The sequence below is a fragment of the Vombatus ursinus genome, unplaced genomic scaffold, assembly GCF_900497805.2.
Source record: "Vombatus ursinus unplaced genomic scaffold, bare-nosed wombat genome assembly UNPS02014810.1, whole genome shotgun sequence".
Classification (NCBI taxonomy): Eukaryota; Metazoa; Chordata; class Mammalia; order Diprotodontia; family Vombatidae; genus Vombatus; species Vombatus ursinus.
This window is the reverse complement of record NW_020954588.1, coordinates 48,416,777-48,443,893: the sequence shown is the minus strand read 5'-3', so window position 1 is coordinate 48,443,893 and position 27,117 is coordinate 48,416,777. Positions and strand designations below refer to the sequence as shown.

General features: G+C 43.8%; 1 protein-coding gene across 1 annotated transcript; it reads left to right on the top strand.

Annotated features, from left to right (window-relative positions):
• The first annotated feature begins 12 nt into the window (after positions 1-12).
• Positions 13-16,505, top strand: HRG (histidine rich glycoprotein). Its single transcript, XM_027875698.1, has 7 exons — positions 13-310; positions 3,773-3,889; positions 6,355-6,454; positions 10,339-10,505; positions 11,714-11,842; positions 13,712-13,813; positions 15,711-16,505. Exons 1-7 carry the CDS (start codon positions 119-121, stop codon positions 16,419-16,421), a joined length of 1,518 nt encoding a protein of 505 aa, XP_027731499.1. The 5' UTR covers positions 13-118; the 3' UTR covers positions 16,422-16,505.
• The last annotated feature ends 10,612 nt before the right edge of the window (positions 16,506-27,117 follow it).

The window sequence follows — 27,117 nt, the reverse complement described above, 5'->3', positions numbered from 1 at the left end:
CATACAAAAGTGCCCCTTTCGTAGGAATCCACGGGGTTTGTTTTTATCCCAAGAGGTCGTTCCACAGATTCTGCCCGACAGCCCCTGCCTCCGAGGCGGGTTTCCATGCTTTGACACAATGCGGGCTCTGCCGGTCCTGCTGCTTCTCCTGGCCTCAGCAGAGCTTTCGTTCTCATTGAGCCCTGCAGATTGCGAGGCAGTTGGGCCGAAAGCTGTGGAAATCCTGAATCAGATCAACGAAAATCGAAGGGACGGCTACCAGTTTCAACTGTTGCGTGTTGCTGATGCCCACACCGATGCACACGGAGAGGTGAGGAGCGGTCCCAGAGACAAAGCTGGGAACTGAGCTCTTCTCAGTTATATACCCTGGAAGGTGTTTGTGTGTGTGTGTGTGTGTGTGCGCACGTGCGCGTGCTCATGCATGTATGGGTATGCTTGTATACATGTGTATGTGCACATACGTGTGCGTGCACGTGTGTTGTGTGCATGTGTGCATGTGTGTGTATGTGCACATATGTGTGTATGCGGGTGTGTATGTGTGCAGTGTGTATATGGGTGTGCGTGCATACATGTGTATGTGTGTACGTGTATATATGTGTATGCGCATATACGCGTGCACGCATGTGTGTTGTGTGTATATGTGTGTACACATGTGTATGTGCATATATGTGTGTATACGTGTGTTTTCATGTGTGTATGTAGTGTGTGTATGGCTATGTGTGTACGTATGTGTATGTGTATGCATGTGTGTATGTGTCTAGCGTGTATATGTGCATATGGGGATGCATGTATATAGGTGTATGTGTGCATGTGTGTATGCGTGTGTGTGTATGTGTATATGTGTGTTTTCATGTGTGTGTGTGTGTGTGGTCAAAGAATGGCTCTGACCTTTGGGCAATGCTGCTTCTCCAGTAATTTAGTTATTTTAAGAATAGCAATTGTATTTAATTTAATGAAGGGGCACAAAGACCGCACCTATGTCCTCACGGATACAGGAGACTCGCGGATGAGGAAACTGAGTCACCCAAGAGGTTGTGATGGAAAACAAAGAATATCTTTTTTTTTTTTTAATTTTTTTGGAGGCAACGGAGGTTATATGACTCGCCTAAGGTCATACAGCTAGCTAGTCAGTGTGTGAAACTGGATTTGAACTCAGGTCCTCCTGACTGCAGGGCCGGTGCTCTATCCACTGTGCCATCTAGCTGCCCCCATCAAAGAACATCTTGGTAGTGCCATTGCCCATGGCCCTATTCAGACCTGACTCATGTTGCTTTCTCCCATTATTTGGGTTGAGGTCATTGTAGTCATGCCTGTCTGGTTCTGTTGGCTCGACTTTCTTGGCCAACACTTACTACAAGAGAGGGGCTTATAGCTCTCAAACTAGAAGGTACCTCAGTTGCCTTTTACCTCAACCTCTTCATTTTACAGGTGAGGAAACTGAGGTCCAGAGAGCTCTTTCCATGTTTCTCTGAATTCTTCACGTTTGTTTTTTCTTAATGGTGCAGAAATATTCTGTCATATTCATTGTCCCTAATTGATTGTTTCCTGTTCTTTGCTACCACAAAAAGCACAGCTGTAAATACTAGGTTAAGTGTGTGGCCTTTCTTCTGTCCTTGACCTGTCTGAATGTGCTCTGATGGTTGGCTGGATCAAAGGGTAGGAACGATTTAGTAACTTTTATGCCTTCAAATCATTGTTTGTTATCAGTGTTTGTTCAACTATTAGTCAATCAATGTTTATTGCAGGTCAGCATTTGTACTAGTAAAGTAGTTAATATTTCTATAGTATTTTAAGGTTTGCTTTGTAGACATTATTTCATTCGAGGCTTATAATAATTATCCCTATAGGGTAGGTGCTAATGGTATTGTGATCCTGATTTTCCAGATGAAAATCCTCCAGATGAGGAAATGGAGGCTCAGAGAGGTTAAATTATTTGTCAGAATCAAAAACATAGTAAGTGTCAAAAGTGTAGCTAAACCCCAGGTCTTTCTCCCTCTAAATCTAGTTCTCTTTCCATGATACCAGGGGTTCTTAACCCGGGGTGACAGGACCCCACCCCACCCTCCACCACCAAGGCATCCATAAGTACATCCTGGAGTTTGTGAATTTGGGTGGATGATGTGTTTATTTTCATTAACCTTTAGTTTCTTTTGTAATCCTAAGATTTCTATTTCGTGCATTTAAAATCCCAATTTTAAGAAGGGGTCACTAGGAAAGGGTTCACCAGGCTGCTAAATAGGCCTGTGACTGAAAGGGGAGGAATTCCTCCCCTCTGCTGTGCTGCTCTGATCCAGAGGTTTGGGTAGAGGCCTGAGGGTGGCCCAAGTTTGGTCCGGGCAGGCCCTGCTTCAGCCTAGGAAAGAGTGATGGAGCAAAAACCCGTGTGAAGCCACTGACTCCCTCAGTGCATCTTACGCAGTTGCTTCTTTATTCTGGAGCAGGGATGCTTAACCTGAGGTCCTCAGAAGCCCTGAAGATTTCAGAGTGCCTGTGAACTTGGTGGGTGGGGGGGAGAAATGACATCTTTATTTTCACTAACTTCCAACTGAAACAGAATGTTTTCTTTAATTATGAATGTGGGCACCAAGCATCATCCTGAAAGGGCTCCATCAGGCTCCGAAGAGGTCCATGACACAAACATGGTTCAGAACCCTGTGGTAGAATCTTTTCTAAGGTTCTGGCACGAAGGACCATAAAGGAGTGAATCTGAGAAGGCACGCCCCTAGGAGTAAGAAACTGGGTACCAGACATGAGTTTTCTTCCATTGTCACAAAGTGAGCCTCAATTTCTGTAACAGTAAAATGAAGGCAGGTAGGTAGCATAGTGGATAGAGCTCCTGCCTTGGAGTCAGGAGGACCCAAGTTCAAATGCTGCCTCAGACAATTGACACTTACGAGCTATGTGACTGAGCAAGTCACTTAACCCCTGATTGCCTCACAAAAAAGCAAAAAAAAAGAATCTTTGTGGGGGAAAAATTTAAAACTCAAAGGCTTTTGGAAGTGATTGTTGATAAATCAAATTAAATTAATAAAAAATATTTTTAAGCAAGAAAAAATAAATAAATGTAGACTGCAAAAACAAAACAAAACAAATTAAAAAAAAAAAAACCACAGTAAAATGGCCATAATCCTACTTTTACTACCTGTCTCCCTAGGCTGTTTGCAGGGAGGGTCTCTGTAATCTTTAAGAGCTATACATAGCAAGTTGTATATAATAGATTTGCAGTTTCATGTGCAATCTTTTTTTATGATACTATGCTATGGAAATGCTTATTTTATTCCATAAATTAAAAATGAAATAAAAAATCTTAAAGCTCTATATACATACCAGTGGTTTTTCAGGAGAGGATAAATTCCGTGAAGGCAGAAATTATTTAATTTGTCTGTAGATCCCCAGAGTCTTGAATAATGCTTGGTACACAGTAAGCACTTCATAAGTGTTTATTGATCGACTGTCTCCCCTAATAGAGCGCAAGCTTCTTGAAGACAGGGACTCTTTGATTTTTGTCTTTGTTTCCCTAGTACCTAGCGTACAGTTTACAGTTTGGCATACAGTATACAGTGAGTGCTTGATGAATGCTTATTGCTTGATTAATTGTCTCTTCTGATAGAAAATAATCTTCCTGAGGGCAAGGACTATCGTCTAAGATCTCTTGTCTTTTTATCCTCAGTGTTTTGTCTACTGCTTAGCACACAGCAGGCACTTAACAAATGCTTATGGGACTGGATCCAACTGAATTTGTTAAAAGGTGCATTTTCTCCTCTTTCCTCAGGAATCTGCAGTTATCCACTATTTGGTCCTGGATGTGAAAGAATCAGACTGCTCTGTCCTGTCTAGCACACCCGTGCAGGATTGCCAACCAAAAGGTGGCAAACGGCCCACTGAAACTGTAAGTAGACAAGCTCGATGTCGTCCTCACCTTTTGAGGGCACTCAAATATTCCCTGGCAGTCTTTTTTGCCTAATAATGTACAAGAACAACAGAGAGAAAAGCCCTGAAGATCTCTCTGGTCCTTCTTTGTCTCCCCATGGGTTAGAGGGAAGTTTTCCATTCAACATGGGGCAATCAACCCCTAGACCTTCCACCCTTGGGCCCGTGCCAGGCTACTGGAAGGAAGAGGGAGAAGACAGTGGTGGTCCCAGGTCCCTCCATTTCAGCCACAGCCTAGAATTCCACTGGCCTAAGCATCTCTGAGACTGCCCATCTTGTCCCAAGCACCTCATGGTCCACAAGTCTTAGTGCCAAGACTGCCCTGTCACTTGGGAAGTCCATCATGTAAGGATCTGAACCCCAGATTCATAAGGAAGGACCATGCTCCTCTTCTCAACGCTGCATCCAAGAGTGTCCTGGAGCCAGCTCCCACCTTGGGAAAGCCCACTGTTAAATATCCAGTAGAAACATGAACACCTTGGAAACTGGCAAATGCTACAAATCAGGTAGTGATTGTTTTGTTTATTGTTTAGACTTTAAAAAATGATGAGAAAACATAAATAATGTAGGTTAAACTTAAAAGTGTGTGATGAGTACAATTTTTTGGAGACCTAGTTGTTAAATATTTATCAGCATACCTCTCACTGTGTCTGCCCATCAAGAAAAGTTCATTCTTTTAAATTTGAAATTTTATTTTCAGAAAGAAAAACAGTTGTGTTCAGGCTGAAAGTTGAGCTTCCTTTTGAAAACGTTTGGGGCTGCAATGTATATCTTCTGAGTGGTTCCTTCTTGCCAGTGATGTCCTGGGAAATGTTTAATAACCAGCTCTCCACCCCACCCCCAAATGTACACAGGACACACTTTGAAATTTAGAGTGAATTATTGACATTTTCTGCATCATTTTCCTAAGTCTAGATAATCAATAATGCAATAAATTAAGCCCTGATTTGTAGGGATTTTTTGAGGTGTAAATACTCATGCTGAAAACTTAACACTTAGGTGTCAACATTCAGTTCAAACTGGCTCCAGCACACCCCCTGTCCAGAGGCAGCTGAGTGGCTCAGTCAGGAAGGCAGCTGGGTCTAGAGACAGGAAGTCCTGAATTCAAATCCAGCCTTAGACACTTACTAGCTGAGTGACCTTGACTGAGGCAATTAACCTCTGTTTTCCTCAGTTTCCAAGGATAATAATGACAACATCTACCCTCAGGATTCTTGTAAAGATTGAAGGAGATTACATTTGTATAGTGCTATGCACATTCTAGGGTCTTAATAAATAAATCCTTGTTCCCTCCCTTTCTAATAGCCCCCAAGAAATCGTTCAGACTTGTAATAACCTTAGGAGATCTGTTCTGACCTCAGAGGAAATTTAGCTATCACGCGTTTTATATATTTTACCTCATTTGATCCTCACAACAACCTGGGGTGTGCCGGCCGCGCTGTACACTCTCCTCCTTTAAGGAGCAGGCTGCCAGAGTCATACTTACCAGTCTTCGGTCCCCAACCGGATAAACACAGAGACGAGCCGACCAGGAGGTGCCAACACCCGAGCTTTATTCAGAGGCCATCACAGCAAGGCCAAACAGGAAGGCCAGAGCAACAGAGCAGGAGCAAAGAGAGAGTGAGCTCCGACCACGACCCCGTTCCTTAAGTACCTACTTAGCCCCTCCTCCTCAGCCCGCCTACTAGTCATTGATTGTAGGGTCAGATACCAGAAGGGGATGTCTGAGTTTAGCGCACCAAGGGAGAGGAAGTGATGCAGGAGGCTAGGACCGGATACAGGAAAGAGACGTCTGGGATTAGTGCATAGACAGAGTACGTGACCTAGGAAGTCAGGCCCAGATACCGGGAGGAGGCGTCTGGGGTCGGTGCTACACAAAGGGAAGGTACGTGACCCAGGAAGTCAGGAAGGACACAGGAAGGAGGCGTCTGGGGTTGACGTTGCATTTAGGGAGGGGACTAAGCAAAGGGAACTCGTCCTCTGCCATCTCACTCCCACGTGGCACAGCCCCCTGCCTCAGGAGCACGTGCTCCGGCTACTTCCTTGTATTCTGTTCCTTCCCCAGCTGTCACAGCTCCAATAGCACTGCCCACTGCCTTTGGAGCGTGAGCTCCGGTTATTTCCTAATACCCAGTTCCTACCCCAATCTTGCCACAACTTTCACTTGGCAGTAGCCAACATCAGACAGTCCCTCACACTGGGGTTATTACTTTTCCCATTTTGCAGATGAGGAAACTGAGACTGAGTCCAGGGTCACACAGCTAAGGAAGGTATAGAAGAAAGCCTTAATGAGGACACTTTGACTTAAAACCTAACAGTGAAATGACCCCTTCCCAGGGTCACGGGAAGCACCCTATCTTCACCCTGATCCTGAAGAAGGCAGGACATCCAAGGAAATGAATAGCGATTTTTTCCTTCTTGCAGGTCATCGGGAAGTGCAAAGTGGTGGCCATCACCCACCCAAACACCACTTGCAAGCCAGAACATGATGAGGTGATTGAGTTCAACTGTACCACAAGCTCTGGTATGTGCTAGGGGCTGCCTGGCATGCAGGGGTGGATGGGATTCGATGTGATCTCAGGCTTCCCTTTTATCTCCACTCTCTGGATGGAGGGGTGGGTGGTGAACCTCTCCCACAAAGAAAAGCTCAGATGGAGGAAAAGGTGAATGAATGCCTAGACACCGCCCCCTCCCACAGCCCCTCCCCTCCAACACACACAAACACCTTCACTGAAAAGATAAAAACCATCCCTAAACTTACTGCTGGATTTCTTCACATCAGAAAATCTTCCCTAAAATTTAAAGTGGGATTCGGTTTACAAAAATCGGATAGACAATTATTTGCATTAAAGACAATAGAATTAAGGCTAGAAAAGACGTCAGAGTCCAGTCTCCTCACTTTCTTTCTTTTTGTGAAGCAATTGGGGTTAAGTGACTTGCCCAGGGTCACACAGCTAGTAAGTGTTATGTGTCTGAGGCCAGATTTGAACTCAGGTCCTCCTGACTCCAGGGTCAGTGCTCTATGCACTGTGCCAACTAGCTGCCCCTCCTCACTTCCAAGATGAGGAAATGAGGCCCACAGAGATTCAGTGACAGTCAGAGAGCCAGTATAGACCACAGACAGGATTCAAACCCAGGCCTTCCTGTTTCCAAGCTCAGTGCTGTATCCACCATGTGACATTGCCTCCCTGTTATAAGAACCCCACCCCCCTTTCACTTTCTCCTCTGGTCAGGCACAACCAGGCTTGTGGTCGCTCTCTTCCCATCACAAGTCCGGGAAAAGCCATTACAGCCATTACTGTATAAGCAGATATGAGTATTGTCCTTTTTATACCAACATGATGCTTCTGATCTCACTTTTCAATTTCTGGTTATCTGTAAATCACAAAGGCACATTCTTCCTGGAGGTGATGATCCGATGGCATCGCAAGATCAGGAGGAGGAGGAGCTCTCACTTTCTATTTGAGATGGGCTTTGCAGGCACCGCTCTGGGCAAGGCTTAGTCCCTTCTCACCACTGACTATGACAGCCAGAAACCTAACCATCCCTCCAACAGCCTCTTGCCTCCCAGAAGCCGGAGGGGGAGGGGTGGGGGGGGCGGGGCTTCTTGTGTCCTCCAGATTCCAATTCTAGTAACTCTTTAGATGTCTCTTCTGAAAGCATTGGAGTCACTCTTCGAGACCCTTACCAATTTTTTTTCATGCTTTCTTTGAAATCCAGTCATCAAAACTGGACGAACTAATAAGGACCATTAATCAATCAATCAAAAGACATTCAATTGAGTGCCTCCTACATGTCAGGCACTTGGGCACAGAGACAAAAGTGAAGCAATACCTGCCCTCGGGAATAAGATATAAATCCTACTGGGGACAAACGTGCATACAGAAGTATGTACAAAATAAATGCAAAGTGATTTATGGGCAGGATCAGAAAAGGCCTTATGCAAGATGGGGCATTTGAACTGAGTCTTGAAGAACCTGGGGATCGTAAGGGGCAGAGGTGAGGGAGGGAGGACATACAAGGCACGGGAAACAGTGAGTAAAAAGGCATAGAGAAGGACATGGAATGTCATGCAGGAGCAGCAGTGAGGAGGTCATTTTGGCTGGACCATCGAGGATGGCAAGTGTATGGTGTGATGAGTCTAGAAAAGTGTGTTGGAGCCAGGTTGTGAAGAGTTTTGAGTGCCAGGGGAATTTGTATTTGATCCTAGAGGAAATAGGGAAGCACCAGAATTTATTGGTGAAGGGAGTGACACAGTCAGCTTACACTTTAGGAAAATCACTTTTCTGGCTCGGGGCGGGGGGAGGTGGAGTGGGAGAGGGGAGGACAGGAGAGAACTGGAGGACTCCGCAGTTGTGAGCTGGAAGGGGAGGGAGACTGATGACCAGCACAAGGGACAGCTCCAGGCCTTTGTCTGATGGGATTTGGGCTCACCAAGGTGGGGGCAGGGAAGAAAGAGAGAGACAGAGAGACAGACACAGAGAGACAGAGACAGACAGACAGAGATAGGGATAGAAACTGATGAGGTTAGAGATGCTGGGTACCAGGCACAGGACCCCTGAAAAATGGGTTCAGCAGTGGGGATAGCTCTGCGCATTTGAGTGCGTGTTCAGAATGGAATCTAATACCAGGAAATCTCATTGTTCAGAGTAATTATCCAGTGGAAGCCCTCGCGAAGAAAGAGGGGGTAGAGCCTTTTGATGATGCCAACGACCCCTCTGAGTTCCTTCACTGGGTCAGTCCAGGTTTCTGGGTTTGGGAGTGGCAGCTTACTTTGGCCTCTTCACCATTGTGTAAGAATGCTGTTTCTGACCCAGTTATCTGTGACTTATCGCCCCCAGCTACCTGAATGAGACCATCCTCTCCCCTCTCACTTGGGCTTAGCTCTTGTGATGGCAGTTGTTGGTACACAGACCTGCAAGGGGTACATTTATACCATTCAACAACCTTTTATTAAATATTACCCTTGGTCCCATCTTTCCCATCTCCTCCTGTTGGAGGTATTGCCTCCCCCCACTGCACCCCACCACTGATATCATCCTTACTCTCTTCTCTAATCTTAAAATTCAGGAAGACTTGAGTTCAAATCTACTCTCAGGCATTTACTAGCTATGTGACCTTGCACAGGTCACTTAATCTCTATCTGCCTCAGTTTTCTCAACTGTAAAATGGATGTAATAATAATACTGACCTCTCAGGGTGGTTGTGAGGATCAAATAGGATATTTACAAAGCATTCAACACAATTCCTGGCATACTGTAGGCACTTAATAAATGCTTCCCCTTTTAATCTACCGGCTACTTTCCTGATGCCTATGAACATGCCCATACCTGCCTCATCTTTAGACCCTGCCTTGATCAAATCATCCCTACTGGTTGTCTTCCTATGCCTTTGCTCCCCTTCTCCACTAAACTCCTTGGGAAAGCTGTCTATACTCACTGACTTCTTTTCTCCTCTCCCTCTCTTCTAACCCCCCTGCAATTTGGCTTTGGATCCCATGATTCAACTGAAGTTGATCTCTCCAAAGTTTCCCATAATCTCTTACTTGCCAAACCAATGACCTTTTCTCTGTCCTCACCCTTCTTGACCTCTCTGCAGTCTTCGACACTCACCTCTCGGATACCCTCTCCTCTAGGTGTCCATGATACTGCGCTCTCCTGGTTTTCCTCTATCTCTCTGACCACTCTTCAGTCTTTCCTGAATCTTCTTCCAGGTCATGTCTGCAAACTTTAGGTGTCCCCCAAGTCTCTGTTCTAGGCTCTCTTTTTTCTCCCTCTATGCTATCTTAGTTGGTAAAATCATTAGCTTATACAAGTTGAATGGTCATATGTATGCAGATGATTCCCCAAATCTATAGATTCAGCCCTAATCAGTTGTCCCGAGTTACCCATTTATGATCTGCCTTTTGGACATTTCAAATTGGATGTCCCATAGGTATCTCAGATGCAACATGTCCAAAATAGAACCCATTGGCTCCCCTCCCAAACTTTCCCCTCTTCTAAACTTTCTTACCACTGTTGAAGGCACTTGCCTGTCTTCAGGGCATTGTGGTAGAGGAACACACATTTCACAACAGTTATCCTATCTAGTGGAGAATCTGAAAATGATCTCTATTGTTTTTATCTCAGCTATATGCATTTTCCTACATCTCCATCCCTCTCCACCACCTGGAGAGCCACCTCTAATTACAAAAAATAAAGATTGAGAAAAAAAGAAAAGCAGATAAGTGAAACTAACAAACATATGGATCTGTCTGCCAGTATATGCTGTTCTCCACCTCCATAGCCCATCCCCCCACCCCCACTTCTGCCAAGAAGAGAGAGAGGTGTTTCTCATACTTTTTTTTTCAGGACCAAGCTTGGTTATTTTATTCCATTTACATGGTTGGGCTTCATCTTATTTTCACAGTTTCTTCTGCATTAACCGACCCCACATCTGGGCCTGTGATTATTGACTACCTCGAAAATCCAGAACAATATAAGAAGCAGGCAGAGAAAGCACTCAAGGAGTACCAGGAGGCTGATGCCAGTGTCTCCTCTTTCCAGCTGTTGAAGGTTGAGAGAGCTCTGGAGGAGGTGAGTCTACAATAAGTCTTTAAATAAAGCTCCAGGGTTGAGAGGGACCAAGGGGCAGGGTGCAAAATCAGTAGGTGTGATATCCTCTATGTGAGTGTGGTCTGCTAGAAGAATACAGATGACACAAAGCTGGGAGAAAAAATCTAAAATGCTACATAACAGTCAGAATCCCAAAAGATCATTATAGGATAGAAAGATGGGGGCAGATATAGTAAGATGAAATTTAATAGAGTTACAAGTGAGAGATTTGGATTTAAAAAATCAACTTCAAAAGTACAAGATGATGGCAAGGGGGCTGGGAAAGATCAAAGTTAAAAATTCTATAGAATAGATATGGGATCCTAGTGGACCTCAAACTCAATGTAAGTTACCAGTGTTATATATCCCCGCTTCACCATTAAAGTAATTTTAGGATGCATTCAGAGAGTGTTCAGGACAAGGGAGGTGCTACTGGTTCCTCTGTCCTCTGCGCTGGTCACATCTGGAGCACTGGGGTTAGTCCCAGGTCCCACATCTCAGGAAACTGAGGCATGTCTGCGTAAGGGTGAGGAAATCGGGGACAAAGATGGCTTGAAGGAGCTAGGGATGTTTAGTTTGGAGAAGAGAAAGCTCAGGGGATATATGAAGGCTGTTCCTAAGAATCTGACCGGCTGCCACATCCAGCAGCAATCAGTGAGGGTTGGGAAGAGGCACAATGACAGCAAAGGCTTCTTAATCATTTAAATGGCTAAAAATGGGCTGGACTCTCTCTTCCTCAAAGGTTTCAAGGAAAGACAGATGACCACTTGTTGGAGATAATAGAGAAGGGATTCTTGGTTAGGGATGGGATGGCTGAATGGCCATTGAAGTCCCAAACCAGTCCTGGGTGATCTCTCAGGAATGTGTCTCTAAATTGGGGTCATTTGTGGTCATTTGGTCAGTCAAGAAACATTTATTTATCTGTAGGAGGATGCGTGGCACATTCAGAGGGGGTGGGCAGTTCACATGAAGGAACTGCCTTATTGGTAAATATTTTAAAGCAAAAAAACAAGGAAGAGGAGGGGGCTTGGAAAGGGAAGAGCACAGAGCCAGGGGACAATGTGGCCCCCCATTCTGAGGAGGAGACACGGGTGCGTTTGTAATTTATGGGTACTGGATATGGATAATGGATATGTCATTAAGCTACTTCAGTTTGCTTTCCTGGAGCTCATGTGATCTCTCTGCTTCAGAGGGGAGGAGAAAGTATCACTTTGTACCTGGATTTTAGCATAAGGAACCACTCTGCAGAAGCCCCACCTCACCACTTCTCTGGGCCAGAAGGCCGGCCTCCACCTCCTCCCTTTTTCAGGAGCTGTCCGGTAAGTGGATGAGGAGAATCCTGCTTCCAACTCTCGTGACCTGGGTGAGCCTGGGCAAGTCATTTACCTGCTGTTTGCCTCAGTTTCCTCATCTATAAAATGGAGATGATAATCATACCTAACTCTTGAGGTTGTTATGAGCTTCAAAGGAGATATAATATATGTAAAGTACTACGTAGACCTGAAAACAATATATGTATCTGTATTTACATATATACACACATATTAAATAACATTACACACATATTATACATAGAATGTATATAAGAGCACTACTATTTATTCATATCCATTTGAGTTATATAATTTTGATATCGCTGATCCCTGTCACCATCACTCAAGACCCTGTGAATGCAGCTGATTCCACCCCCTGGGTCTGGGAAGCTTGTCTCTGTTCACAGTTAGGACGTCTCCACATCCTGTTTCTAGAGCACTCTGTAGTTTCACAGATTTGCTCCCTGAAGTTCTGGTTCTCAGTTTCAGGCTTTGAGGCAAGCAGCCAGGAATACTGGTCAGCTGACTCCCGAGTCAGTTCCCTGTGTGCTCAAGGCCTCTGTACTCTTTGCTCAGGGAGTTCTGGTTTCCTTGGGGCCAGGGGCCAGAGGAGGATCAAGCAGGAGCAGAGAAGGCACTGACTCAGGACCACTGACCCTTTCCTGGTAACATGCAGCCCTGGTGAGAGAGGACTTAGAAGCACCCATGATAGCTATGAAAGGTCTTTGGCTCAGGAGTCAGGGGGCTTGAGTCCAAATTCCACCTCTGAAGCTTAGTCCCTGTTATGATTTTGGGAGTCATTTCTTTCTAGGTCTCAGTCTCCTTGCCTGCAAAATGATGGGGTTGGATTAGATGGCCTCTGAGGTCTCTTCCAGCTTTAGATCTAGAAACCTGTGATGGGTCCTTGAGGGCTATCGTGGAGAAGAGGAAATCAACCCTTTCTGCCTGGCCCCAGAAAGAGGAACGCTTCCCATTACTGGGAGCTGTCCACAAGTGCTGAAGCAGACTCCCTACCGGACGGGTTGGCTCTCGTTTGCAGGAAGCATCTGGAAGACCCTTTCCAAAGATGTTGCATAGGGGATTTCTGTTTGGGAACAAGTTGGATTGAGTAATACCTGTGATCTCTTGCCACAACGAGGTTATGAAAGCCTCCAGGCAGGTCACCCAGCAGTCTAAAGGCAGAGATGGGGCTGAAGGCCTGACCTCCCCTGCCTTCCATCCCTTGACACCTCACCACCTAGTCAGGTGTTCTTACCAATACCAAGGACTACCGATTTAGAGCAGGGAGAGACCTTGGAAGCCACCAGTTTGGGCTCTTTCACTTTATAGGACACTGAGGGACAAAGGGGCAATGTGACTTACCAAGGGTCACGCAGCTAACACATCCCACTGCCAATGAGATTACCTTGTGTTTCTAGGCTGTGATCATCTTCCCAGGTCATTGGACAAGGGTCAGATTGCCATGTATACACCCACCCACACTATCATACACACTCTCACACACTCATACATCCTCACACATTCTCATACACTCACACTCGCATTTTCATAATACATTCACGCACTCACATATACTCACACACTCATGTACGTGCTCTCATATACACTTATTCTCTCTCACACACATTCACACACATAGTCTAACATACACTCACACATTCAAAATACTCACACACACTCAAACACCCTCATCCCTCCAAACTCATCCACACACATTCACTCACTCTCATAATACACTCATGCACACTGTCAGACTCTCAAAGATGTTTGTATTCACACACATTCAGACACACACACATCCATACACAGTCCCCTGCCAGCAGATACCTACCCAGGACTCACCCCCAAAGTCACAGGCTTATCTCTCATTTGTAGGTCTTTGGATTTTGCTGGGCAGCTCTTGTGTATAATGTGCAGAATTCTGACTTGAACAAACCAGATGATCTGCGTATAAACTGTGAAATTTTCAAGGTAGAGGTATGTAACTTGCCTTAAATTGTCTTTGTCCAAAACAGAGTCATGCCAGTAGGATTTTAATGTACTTCTCAGACCTCAGTCTCCATCTGTGTCCATTACTGGAAAGATGGGATGGTGGAGCACCTTGAGGGCCATTTAAAGGTGTTAGAACCTTTAGGAGGTAATAGGGAGCCAATGAAGATTAGTGAGCAGGGCAGGGACATGACCAGAACCACACATAGCAAGAATTAATTTAGCAACAGTTCTGAATGACAGACTGGACAAAGGAGAGAGGTAAGATGTCAAGACCTAGCGAGAGGTCAACGGTAGTATGGGGATAGTCACAAAGAGAGAGTGTGTCCTATGATCCTAGATCTAGAGACAGAAGGAGCCTCAAGGGTTGCCTACCCCCTTATTTTGAAGATGAAGGAATGGAGGCCCAGAGATACTAAGTGTCCAGTAGGTGGCAGAGCAAGTGTTCCCCACCAGATCCTCTGACACCATCTCCAGGGTCTATCCCACCACTTCTGGTGGAACAGACCAGATGTGGTGGCTGTTTTGATGTGAGACACAGAGGAGACAGTACAGATGGTGAGGCCATTGACAGAAAGGGTGGAGGATAATGGGACTGGTGGAGCCTGAGGCCCCTTTACCTGTCATGCATGTGGGAAGGTTGGCCTGGAGTTCAGAGAGAGGTCAGGGCTGGAGATGCGACTTTGGGAGATGCCTGCATGAGGGGGATTGGGGAAGTAGCTTTCTTTTTTCCATACATTACTATAATGTCTGGCACTTTATTGTCTACCTTCGCTGCTGGAGAGGTACCCACTGAGTTCTCCCAGCCTGGGCCATCCTTTGCCTCTGTTTCTTGAAGGAGCCAGAGCCTTCATTTTCACTTCACCATTTCAATAGGATCACAATAACCCCAACAGCTCTCTAATGAACATGGAACTTGGGCCCGCTGCTTCCCTCTGGGCCTCCGGTTCAGTCTCTGTGAAAGGTGCAATTGGATGAGGTCATCCAGAACGATCCTTCCAGCTCTCAACCCAGATCTTCATCTAGCGAATCCTTCACTCAAGAGCTCCACTATTTCAAGAGCTCTACAACCAACCAGCATTTATTAATCACTTGCTGTGTGCAAAGCACTGTAGTAAGCTCTGGAAATATAGGGAAAGAACAAAAACAGACCTCTCTTTCAAGGAGAACATAGTAAGGGGGGAGATGGAAGCATTGATGTTTCTCATATATCATTTCTCAAAGGTTGGGCTTTCACTAATCAATTTTATTTTTTGCTCCATAATGGGAATCTCAAACTTAATATGTAAATTTATGCAAAAAGGACAAAAATAAGATGGAAATTGGTATTTTTATTTTTGAACTGATGCTCCTAGTCCTTAAAAAAATACTCCTGCCATGGCAGACACCAGAGGTATGTGAGGTTCAGCTGCCTAGAGAATGTCCTTGGCCTAGGAGTGGCATTTAAACATGTTCAGGGTAAGGGGATGAGGCTCCTCTATCTTAGTGACCTCATGACTTCCACCTCATGGAGTCTTAAGGATTCTGAGTCCTGATGGGAAACAAGGGATAGCTCATGGTGCCTAGCTTCTCCTTTTGGATTATGGAACTGAGCCTCCTTCCTTCACATGCTCTGTTCCAACCAAATCAGCCCACTCGCTGGTCTCGGGAGTCGCCATTGACCTCCTGTCCCCCATACCTGGAATGCTCTTTATCCTCTTCTTCAAGGCTGAGCGGGAGTGGTCTCCACATGAGACCTCTCCTGATTCCTGGTAGTTTCTCTCACTCCTTTCATGTGTAATTGGACTAGGTGGCCACTGAGGTCCTGCGAGTGTGTGAAATACTTATTGAATGAAAGGGAATGGAATAGAATTGAAATGACCATTCTATGTCTTTTTCCTGCCAGGACCCCAGTCATTTCAGCAGTAAAAGACACCACCACTGGCCTCATGGCCATTTTGGTGGACATAGGCACCATCCTCCTAGAGGCCCACATCCATCACATGGACATTTCGGTCATGGATGCCAAGAACCTCCTCACCATGATCATTCACATGAGCACAGAGGGCCACCTCCCACCCACCCTCCTTCTTTGGAAGAGAGAGAGCCTAAAGGAGGGCCAGATGAACCGGATCTCCATCATCCTCAAGGAACTCATCCCCCATTTGGCCATGCTGACCACCATAGGCATGGTTCACATAAGCATGGTCCTCATGGTCATGGTCCTCACAATCATGGTTCTTGTGGTTGTGGTCCTCATGGTCATGGTCCTCACGGTCATGGTCATCATGGTCATGGTCGTCATGGTCATGGTCATCATCGTCATGGTCATCATCACCATGGTCCCCATGGCCACAGTCCATGTAGGCGTGGGCCTCCACCTGGGCTCACAGAACAAGATGTTCATAGACTTCCTGCACTAAAGAAGGGTGAAGTCCTTCCTTTGCCTGAAATCAGTATTCCCAGTCGAGGTCATTGTCCACACTCAGGAAGCCGATACCCTCCAAAGCCAGAAATTCAGCCCTTCCCACAGACATCTTCAGAGTCCTGCCCAGGGAGCCTCAAGTTTGAATCTCCACAACTTTTGCTATTTTTGGAACATAAGGATTTAAATTGATCAGCTGATTTTCACAATGGAAAAAAACCACAAGAGTCATGTGTGCTGAGTCAGAAATAAAAGAGAATCAGTGTAAAATTCTAATATTGTGATTTCCTTTTTGATACTCTCAGTGATGTGAAGAGGAGAGAGACTGGCCAAGAGCCATCCTGGAAGAAGCCCTAGACTTGGTGGTGGAAGGATTTACAGAAATACTAGCTCTGACACTTACTAGCTAAGTGACCTTGGGTAAATTATTTAGGATCATAGAACTATAGCTGGGACGGACCATGTGTGCAGTGGCCATGTCCAATCACCTCATTTTATAACTGAAGAAGCTGTGATATATAAAAAGTTAGAGAGATACAGTTTCTGGGTAATTAATAATTTTATTAATCATGCTAGTATATAATTAATAAAAGGAGTCAGTTGCTCTCTCAAACAGTAAAAACCTCTCATGGAACCCACTCAATGCTTATATGCCCTTGGAAGAATGGGTATTCCTGAGAATGGCAACTCTGATTGGTTGACAATTAATGAGAATAAATATTATAATGAGAGGTAGACCTATTCTAATTCTGGGGGATGTGACTTTGATCACTCTTGTTCCCAGACCACCCCTGGCCCTGAGCAATTTTGACAGAGGATCCACGTCTCCTCAGACCTGGCTGAGTAGAACACAGGACTGGAAATAACCTTAGATTAAATTCTTTGTAAGGTTCTCTCAGCTGGGTGGGGTAACAATTCCAAGATTTCATCTCACCATCTGCCCAGCCCTTCAGAAAACTAAGTTTTGACTCAGTTACCAAATGAGGAAAGGAAAAAAGAAACTACTGGATCTTCCCAATATTAACAGTTGGTTATTTAATAATCATTTCTCTCAAAGTGAAGACCTGAGGAAGTTTGTGACTTTCCCAAGGTCACATAAGTAGTAAATGTCAGAGGAGGGATTTGAAGTCAGATCCTCTGACTTGAGAGTCAATACTTTTTCCAACATACCCACTCATTTTCCTTATTTGTAAAGTGGATGAATTGGATGAGGTCCCTTCCCGAGCTTCAAAGTGTATGACCTTGGTTAGGTATCTGAGGTACTGTTGCCAACACTTGCCTAATCTCTGAACCTCTGCTCAGGTCTGATAATATCCTGGACTCATGAGATCACAGGATCCAGTCCAATCTCCTCATTTCCTGAGGCTCAGAGTTTTAAGTGTCCTGCCCCAGGTAGTGAGTTAACAGAGTTGGGATGCTACACTATGTCCTCTCAATATGAATTGATCTCACTTTTCTAGGTACATTATTAACACCAACCAGCCCAACCCAAGCAAATAGCAATGGGGAACCAATGAAGGTTTTTGAGCAAAGAAGTGACATTCTAAACGCACATATTACTAGATGGATCTAATTTCAGTTGATTAGGTGGCTTGGAGCACAAAGAAGCCAGAGACAAGGAGACAAGCTAGGGAAATCCCACCATATTAACGTGATGGCAACAAGAAGGAAGCGGGGTAGAAGTAAGAGAGATGATGGAGAAGGAAATGGTGGGATTTAAGGACCATCAGTGTGGACAATGAGGGAGAGGGAGGAATCCAAGGAAGTTCAGGTTTTAATCCAAAGCACCATGGAGTATGGTGGTACCATTAACACTAATACCGAAGTTAAGAAGATGAATGGGTTTAGGGGTGAAGAGGATAAATCTTGTCTTGGATTAGCTAAGGTAGAGGTGATACTAGGACATTCAGGTGGAAATGTACAACAGGGCAATGGACAGAGACATAACTAGGGTGGAATGACTGGGACTTTCATAGGATCATTAATCTAGAAGTGGAAGGGGCCTTATTGATACTAGGATCATAGATCTAAATATAATAATAATAGCTAACATTTATATAGCACCTACTGTATGCTAGGCATTATGATAAATGCTTTACAAATAGTATCTCATTTGAGCCTCAAAACAACCATGAGAGGTTGGTGCAGTTATTATCCCCATTTTAGAGTCCAGGAAACTGAGGCAAACAGAAGGTAAGTGGTTTGCCCAGGGTTATATAACTAATAAGTATCTGAGACTGGATTTGAATATTTGAGGCTGGATTTGAGCTTGTCTTCCTAAGACAGCTCGGTCATGCAGTGGATAGAATGCCAGACTTGGAGTCAGGAAAACCTGAGTTCAAATCTAGTCTCAATTTCCTCATCTGTAAAATAAGCTGGAGAAGGAAATGGCAAACCACTTTAGTGTCTTTGCCAAGAAAACCCCAAATGGTTTTTCCAAATCAGTTTCCTCATCTGTAAAATCAACATCCTCATCCAGCTTTGGCCCTTGAGTCTATGACCCATGATTCTATGATTCATTCAGTACCAATGCAGAGAATTAATTGGAGAGAGGTAAAGTGAGAGATAAGGAAACCATTGCAATGGTTCAGGTGAAGAGGATGGAAGGTCTGATCTGAGAGGATGGCAGTGGGTGTGGCAAGAAGAGGATGGAGTGAAAAGATGTGACCAGAGATGTGAGAGCTGGCGACTGAATGGACGGGGGATCACATACTGGTTCCAAAGATGCAGGGAAAAAACACCAGGTTTGGGGTGGAGAAGAGCTAGGAGTCCATCCCAACTCCACAGCTTCAGAGCAAGGTCTGTCACCTTCCTGGGCCTCAGTTTCTTTATCTGTAAACTGAGAGGATTGAACTAGATGTCTTCTAAGAACTCTCTTCCAGCTCTATACCTGTGAACCTAAGAAAGGGCTTTGCTGGGTAAATTCTAGAATCCTTTACAGTCGTGAACCCTAAGATCCTGTGACTTCCAGGGTGATGGGACTCTTCTACCATCTTCTGAGTGGGAATGGGGTAGAAAACAAAACTTTCCTGGTCTTTGAGCATAAGGAAAAGGCAGTAGGAGGGAGAGGGAGTTCATTTTCAGCCTTAAATATTTTGGAGAGTAGTTGCTTTAGTCATGTGGAGAATTACTTGTTAATTTATTTCAGTCATGTCCAATTCTTCATGATCCTATTTGGGGTTTTCTTGGCAGAGATACTAGTGGTTTGCTATTTCCTTCTTCAGTTCATTTTACAGATGAGAAAAACTGAGGATTAAGTGATTTGCCCAGGGTCACATGGTTAGTAAGTGTCAAGTGTCTGAGGCTGGATTTGAACTCAGGTACTCCTGACTCCAGGGCCAGTGCCATCTAGCTGCCATGTATGGAATGAATAATAAGATGGCTTGCTAGTCCTAGCTACTTGTGAATGTCCACATGGGCCCTTAGCCTCTTCTGGCTTGGAGCTGGGAAGCCCATTTAGCTTGTTAGCAGCTTCCTCATCCTGGGAATTAGTTTGGCCCTGAGCCATCCCAGGAGCTTACCTCTGGATTGGAGCAGCCATCGTGAGTTCTATTCTGTTCTTTATCAAGTCCCTACCATGGACAAGGCAGCTGTGGCATTCTGAATATGGAGAGATGACTTTGAAATCAGGAAGACCTGGGTTCACCTCTTGCCTCTGACAATGGCTATGCAGCTATGAAGAAGTCACCTAACCTCTTAGCGATGTAGGCAATTTCTTAAGGATGTAGAGAAGGTTGTGGAGAAGGTGCCAATCCCAACTGTCTAACCCTATCAGAACCCAACAGTGTCACCTGCATTGGTGGAGAGAGTTTCCTTGTCTGAGAGTCCCCTACACCAGTGAAAGGTTGGGTTCCTAACTTTACGTGCAAGGCTGGAGGGACAAAAGGCAGAAACAAAATAGCTCCTGCTCTCAAGAAGTTTACATTTTATTGGGAGAATATAAGACAAGTAAAGACAAGGTAGTGTGAGGAGGGAAAGAGCCCTAATAACTGGAGGGATCTCATAATAAGAAAGGGCATCTCAGATGAGCTTTGAAGATTAAGAACTTGAGAAGTAACACTGAGGAAGGAATGAATTCCAGGCAGAGGGGATGGCTTCTCCCAGGCTGGAGCTGCAATGTTGGGTTCAGTGAAAAGTCAGTTTGCATAGAAAAGGGAGGGTGAGGAATGTTCTTAGAAACACAGGGTGAAAAGGTCAGTAGGAGCCAGATTGTGGAAGGACTGCACACTCAGGCTGCTCAGCTGGTGGCTTTTCCTAGAGGCAACAGGAAGCCACCAAAGGGTACTTGCGTAAGGAATAATATGTATTGTATATTAGAAAGATGATTTTTGGTAAGATGAGAAAGGTGGGAGAGAGAGAAAAAAGAGGAGGGGGCAGCAGCGGATAGAGTCCCGGCCCTGAAGTCAGGAGGACCTGAGTTCAAATCTGGCCTCAGACCAAACACTTGACACATACTAGCTGTATGACCCTGGGCAAGTCACTTAACCCCAATTGCCTAAAAAACCCCAAACAAACAAACAAAAAAGAGAGGAAAGAGAGTGAGAGAGAGAGAGAGAGGGAGAGAGAAAGGAGGGAAGGGATGGAGAAAGGGAGAGAGGGGGGAGACAGAAATAGAGACATAGAGAGACAGAGAGCACTTATTATTTTGACCTTGTTAACTAGGTGTAGCAACAAGATTTTGAAAAGAGGAAAGTGAGATTAGAGCAGGGATGGTGATGAAATGGACAAGTAAGCAGGGTTGCAGCGCCATGAGGTTGTGATGAGGGTGGAGAATGTGTTTAGGAGGGAGAGGCACAAGGAAAGACAGAATGGCAGGAGCTTATGGTCAGACAGAGGAACTTCAGTCTGTTGGATCATAGAAATGGAACCTTTGTGGATGATAATGAGATTAAGAGTAAATCTTTCTAGTAATTGATGACAGCTTGGAACTAAGAGGTGCCCATTAATTGAAGAATGCCTGAACAGTTCTCATATGTCAATGTAATGCAATATTATTACTCTATTTAAGAATGACAAAAGGGAGGGTTTCAAAGAAATGTGGTAATACTTGTATGAATTGATGATACAAATGAAATGAGAATAAAGAGAACAATTTATACAATAGCAACATTATAAAAACAAAACTTTCAAAAACTTATGAACTCTGATTTATGTGATGACCAACCATGACTCATCATCATGGTTCATGACAGAAACTTGATCATGACGCAAGCTACCCACCTCCTGGCACAGAAGTGATGTACTCAAAAAAGTGGAATAAAACATATTTTTGGACATGGCTAATGTAGGAAGTCATTTTTATTAATTGGTTAGTAAGAAAATAAGCACTTATTATGTACCCACTACATGCCAGGTACTTTGCTAAACACTGGGTAAAAAGATGGAAAAAATAGTCTCTGCCCTCAAGGATCTTAAAATTTAATGGGGAGAGGATATGTAAACAACTAGTATAAACAACATATATGTGTGTATATATATGTATATTTGAAAAATTGAGGGTAATCTCAGAGGGAAGGCACTAAGATTAAGAACTGGACAAGCTACTTGCAGAAGGCGTACTTTTGCTGAGATTTGAAGGAATCCAGGGAACATAGGAGGCAGAGATGAGTAGAGAGAGTATTATGGGCATTGGGAACAGCCAATGAAAATGTTAAGAATCTGGACATGAAGAGTCTTGATCAAGGAACATAAAGAAGTCAGTGTCACTGCATCACAGAGTACATGGAAGAAAACAAGATATAAGAAGATTGGCAAGGTAGGAAAGGACCAAGTTATGAGGGACTTCAAAAGTCAAACAAAGGATTTTATGTTTATTCCTGGGGGTAATTGGGAGCCAGTGGAGTTTATTGAATAGGGGAGTGATATGGTCAGTTGTGCATTTTAGGAAGTTTAGTTTGGTAGCTCTGACAAATATAACTATGGATATTAATTCTAAGCCTTTTTCTTTCTTTCTTTTTTTCCAAAGGGAAGATGGGAGGCAGGAACTGGGGATAGGAATAGGGAAAAAAGAAAAAGAAAGAAAGAAAGAAAGAAGGAAGGAAGACAGAAAGTTGAAACACTGGAGGAGAGAAAGAAACATTGAAGGAAGAAAGGAAAGAAAGAAAAGAGACAGATCAAAGAAAGGAAAAAAGAAAATATTTACTTCCTTTTTTTTTTGTTTTTTTTCTTTTTAGTTAGATTGATCTAACCAAAAGAAGACCTAGGTTTATCTAGGTCTGAGAGGGGTAAATTGAGGTCTTTCACTATTATAGTTTTACTGTCTATTTCCTTATATAACTCATAAATTTTCCCTTAAGAATTTAGATGTTACGCTATTTGGAACATATGTGTTTAGTATTAATATTAATTCATTGTCTATAGCACCTTCCAGCAGTTTCCCTGTTTTATCTCTTATAATTACATCTATTTTGCTTTTACTTGAGATCATGATCACTGCCTCTATCTTTTTTTTTCACTTCAGCTGAAGCATAATTAGATTCTTCTCTAGCCCCTTATTTTAACTCAGTGTGTACCTTTCTGTCTCAAATGTGTGTGTTGTGTGTGTGTGTGTTTTGTAAACAATATATTGTTGAATTTTGGTTCTAAACCATTCTGTTAACCTCTTCCATTTTATGAGTGAGTTCATCCCATTCATGTTAATGGTAATGATTGTTAATTGTATATTTCCTTCTATCCTATTCTCTTACATTTTTCCTTCTCTTTTTTTTTCCTGCCCCCTCTTTAAGGGGGCTTTTTTTTTTGCTTCTGACTATTGACTCCCTTAATCTACCCTTCCTCTTATTTCATATCTTTTCCCTTAATCCCTTTCCGTCCCATTTCTCTGTTGGCTAAGACATATTTCTGTACCTAACTCACGTATGTGTGTGTGTGTGTGTGTGTGCGCGCGCTTGCGAGCACGTGTGCACATTCTTCCCTTCCCTTCTCGAGGATGAGAGTGAGGTTCAAGTGTCTCCCACTACCCCTTCTCACTGCTCCATCACCTTTTTGTATAAATTCTTCTTAGCATACCTCATTTACATAAAATAATTTCCTCTATTCTCCTCCACCTTCCTCTGTCTCCTTTTCATTCCTCTTTTCCATCATTTCCATTCTCCTTTTGTCATCATCCAAACAAATCCTCTGGCTAATTAGAATCCTTTTATGATCCCTGGTGATGATAAAGTTCTGAAGGGCTCTGTGTATCATCTCTGTACATAAGAATGTAAACAATATCATTTAGCCCTTTATTTCTCACTCATATTTATCTTTTTTGTACTTCTCTCAAGTCATGTGTCTGAATGACAAATTTTCTGCTCAGCTCTGTCTTTTTTTTTAATCAATAATTCTTAGAAGTCCTCTATTTCATTAAAGATCTATTTTTTTTTCTATAGGATTGCACTGAGCTTTGCTGGGTAGGTTGATTTTTATTGCAATTCTAGATTCTTTGCCTTCTGGAATACCATATTCCAAGTCCTCCATTTCTTCAAAATGGTGGCTGCTTAATCTTTGCTTTTTCCTTGGCAGGTTCATGATTGTGGCTCTTTGGTACTTCAATTCTTTCTTTCTGATTGCTTGCCATGTTTTTAACTTGACCTAGTAATTCTGGATTTTAGCTAAAATATTCCTAGGATTTTCCATTTTGGGGTTTCTTTCAGCTGGTGACTGGTGAATTCTTTCAATTTTTGTTTTGCTCTCTGGTTCTAAGAGATCTGGGTAGTTTTCTTTTATAACTTCTTGAAATATGATACCTAGGCTTATTTCTCCTCAATTTGTTTTCTAAGTATTTCCTATAGGAGATTTTACATTTTCCTCTATATTTCTCACTTTTAACTTTGTTTTATATTTTTTTAGAAAAAATTTCATGAAGTTATTAGCTTCCATTTGGCAAATTCTATTTTTTTTTTTTTTAGGCACTTGGGGTTAAGTGACTTGCCCAGGGTCACACAGCTAGTAAATGTTATAAGTCTGAGGCTGATTGTGAAGGGCCAGTGCTCTATCCACTACGTCTCCTAGCTGCTTCTCAATTCTAATTTTCAAGGAGTTATTTTCTTCATTAAGGCTTTGTACTTCTTTTCCCAAGCTGTTAATTCTTTTTTCATGTCTTTCTTCCTTAGCTCTTGCTTCTTTTTCCATTTTTCTTCCACCATTTTAATTGTTTTTTTAAATAATTTTTTTAGCTCTTTATCTCTTTTAGGATACTCATCTTTATAGTTGTTTTTGAGTTATTCTCTTCTTCTAGGTTTGTGTCTTGAACTTCCATGTCCCCATAATAGCTCTTAATGGTGATACTCTTTTTTTTTTTTTTTATTCTAGCCTCACTTCTTGACTTTGGGCTTTATGTTAGTGTTGTGCTCTGCATAATTCTGGGAAGGATATCTGATCTGGGCTTCTGTCCTTTTACATCCTTCTGCTGTTTTTACAGCTCAGGCTGGGGGCCTGAAAGCTTTCAGAGGTCCCCAAATGGGCTGGTGTGTTCACTGTGCCCCTGGTCTGAGCTTTGTCAATTCCTGACCCAGGCTTGGATCTGTCATCTTCTCCTTGGTTGTAAATTTCAGTAGATTGCTGCTGGAGTCAGTCATTTAGCCTGCTGAAAGACTTTGCAGGTTCAGACACTGAACTGCTGATTCCCCCCTCCCCCCCACTTTGGTCATAGACGATTGCTTTATTTCAATGTAGGTTTACCAGGAGTCAGAGCTTCCAGATAGTACCTATTTCTATACCCAGCACTATTTCAGAGATGATCATCACCCTGGATCTTTCTGCTGGGGTGTTTCCTGCCTCAGTGCTCTGTCTCAGCCCTTTTTCAGTGCCTGGGTGGTGGAATGATCCACACCATGTATGTTCCTGGCCAATGTCCACATAACTCTCTCTCTCCCTTAGTCACACAGAGCTGGAAAATGACTCATCATGACTTTTTCTTGGCTTTTCCATATGGAATTGGTTTCATGCATTTTCTAAGTAGTTATGGAGAAGGGATAGTGGGTAGCTAGGCTCTAATGTTTCTCACTCCACCTTCTTGACTCCCACCAGTTCCATTTCCACAGTCCATCTAATGTCCATTTCTTCACCATTCAGTAAGAAGACAGAAACAGAAAATACTTACAGGTTCACCAAACATCCCTGTGTGCATGCTTCCAGGACCGGTCCCACATTGGTCAGTCCTTCATTACATGTTTACTAATCATTCCTTACAATATGTTCCAGAATTTTGTCAAGAATAAACATCAAACTCACGGTCCTAGAGTTTATAGACACCAGTTTCTCCCCTTTGTCTAAAGTTGGTGCAATGCTTACCACTCTCTCCATTCTGGTCTCTCCTCCCCAACTCTCCATGACCTTTCAAGGACCACTGATCAATCCCACTTGCTGCATAGCCCTGAAGAGTTTGTGATGTCATAGAATCTCAGAACCTCATAGATAGAAAGGAAAGGCCCCTAGGGGCAGTCTAACCTATGCCTGAGCAACAAAAATAAGAATAATGAGCATGTATAGAATGTTTTAAGGTTTATAAAGCACTCTCCCTACATTAACTCATTTAATTCTTACAACGACCCTGGGAGGGATGGGCTATAACCATCATCATCCCCAATTTGCAGATGAGACAACTGAGGAATCTTGTCTAAAATATTCCTGATGAGTCATCATTCAACCTCTTCAGGAGACTGCCAATGAGGAGGAACCCAACCTCCAAGGCAGACATTTCCAGTTCTGGACATCTGTAGAAGAGATAGATAGATAGAATGAAAGAAAGAAAGACATATAGAAAAGTAGAAAGAAAGACAGATAGAGAATTATAATTCTGTTCAAGATGATGAAACCAAGGCTCAGAGGAGTTAAGTGCTTTATCCTCGTGGTCCCCTAGCTAGTATCAGAAGCAGCATCTGAACCCAGGTCTCCCTTGACTACAGGTTCAGCGCTCATCCCGTATACCTGTGGCCTTGTAGGGAACGCCAACCAGATCCTGTTGGAGTAAACGCCTCTCTCTGTCCAAAGGGATATGAAGGGAAAATGAGCACCCTGGCCCACAGATGACTCTTACAATTGTGCTTCCTCCCCTTTTCCAATACTGGGAGATTCAGCAGTCCAATGGGTTAGCTATTAACTGTGAATGGGTTTTTGGTGTTGTTTCAGATCTTCCTATACTTGGAGTTTAAGAAGCCTGATGAGCAGCAGAGTGGTGGTGGTGGTGGTGGACGTGATGGATTAATAGCCCTTTCAGCAAACAAATGGAGACTTTGGGGGAAGGAGTTTAGTTAATAATTAATCCATTAAATTGGCGAAGCTCCTCTGTCCCCCAAACTAAGCACACCATCTCCCCATTTCCCAGACCTCAGAAATATTCTATCACAAATGACCAATGGCAGAAGGTAAGGGCTGGGCCTGATGGTGAGTAGATGGGCCTGGTGGTAGGCTAGGAGTAGAAGAAGTAGTGGACTGTGGCTGCTTCTGTAGCCAAGCTGAACTAGTGACCAAATAGGAAGAATGGAGGCTAGGAAGGATCCCACTGTTTTCTTATCTCATGGGAGTTTTCAAGGCTAATCCGTTTTGGGCTGGGGTAGGGAAGGAAGGTCAGCTGTGCCTCAGTGAGCAGGCAGCAAGCTAGTTTTTTCAGTGCATCCATCTGGTGTGCCTTTAGGGGCCATGTCACAGCCCATCCAGCATTTGGGGGAGAGGAGGGCACCCTAGGGAGGAGCAGTTGCCCTGGGCCCAGTGGCAGCCTGAGATTAAGGGACAGAGGCTCCCCACAATGGGCCTGTGGAAAGAGGAGGGAGAGAGAAGACAGCCTTGTGCCTTTATTGCCCTTAACTTTGTGTCTGCAGTCCTGGGGACACTGGTTATCCCTCCAGGTGGTATTCTCCACATTATCAAACTTTTCTGGGTCCAGAAAAGACCCCCAAGGGGTTAGGAA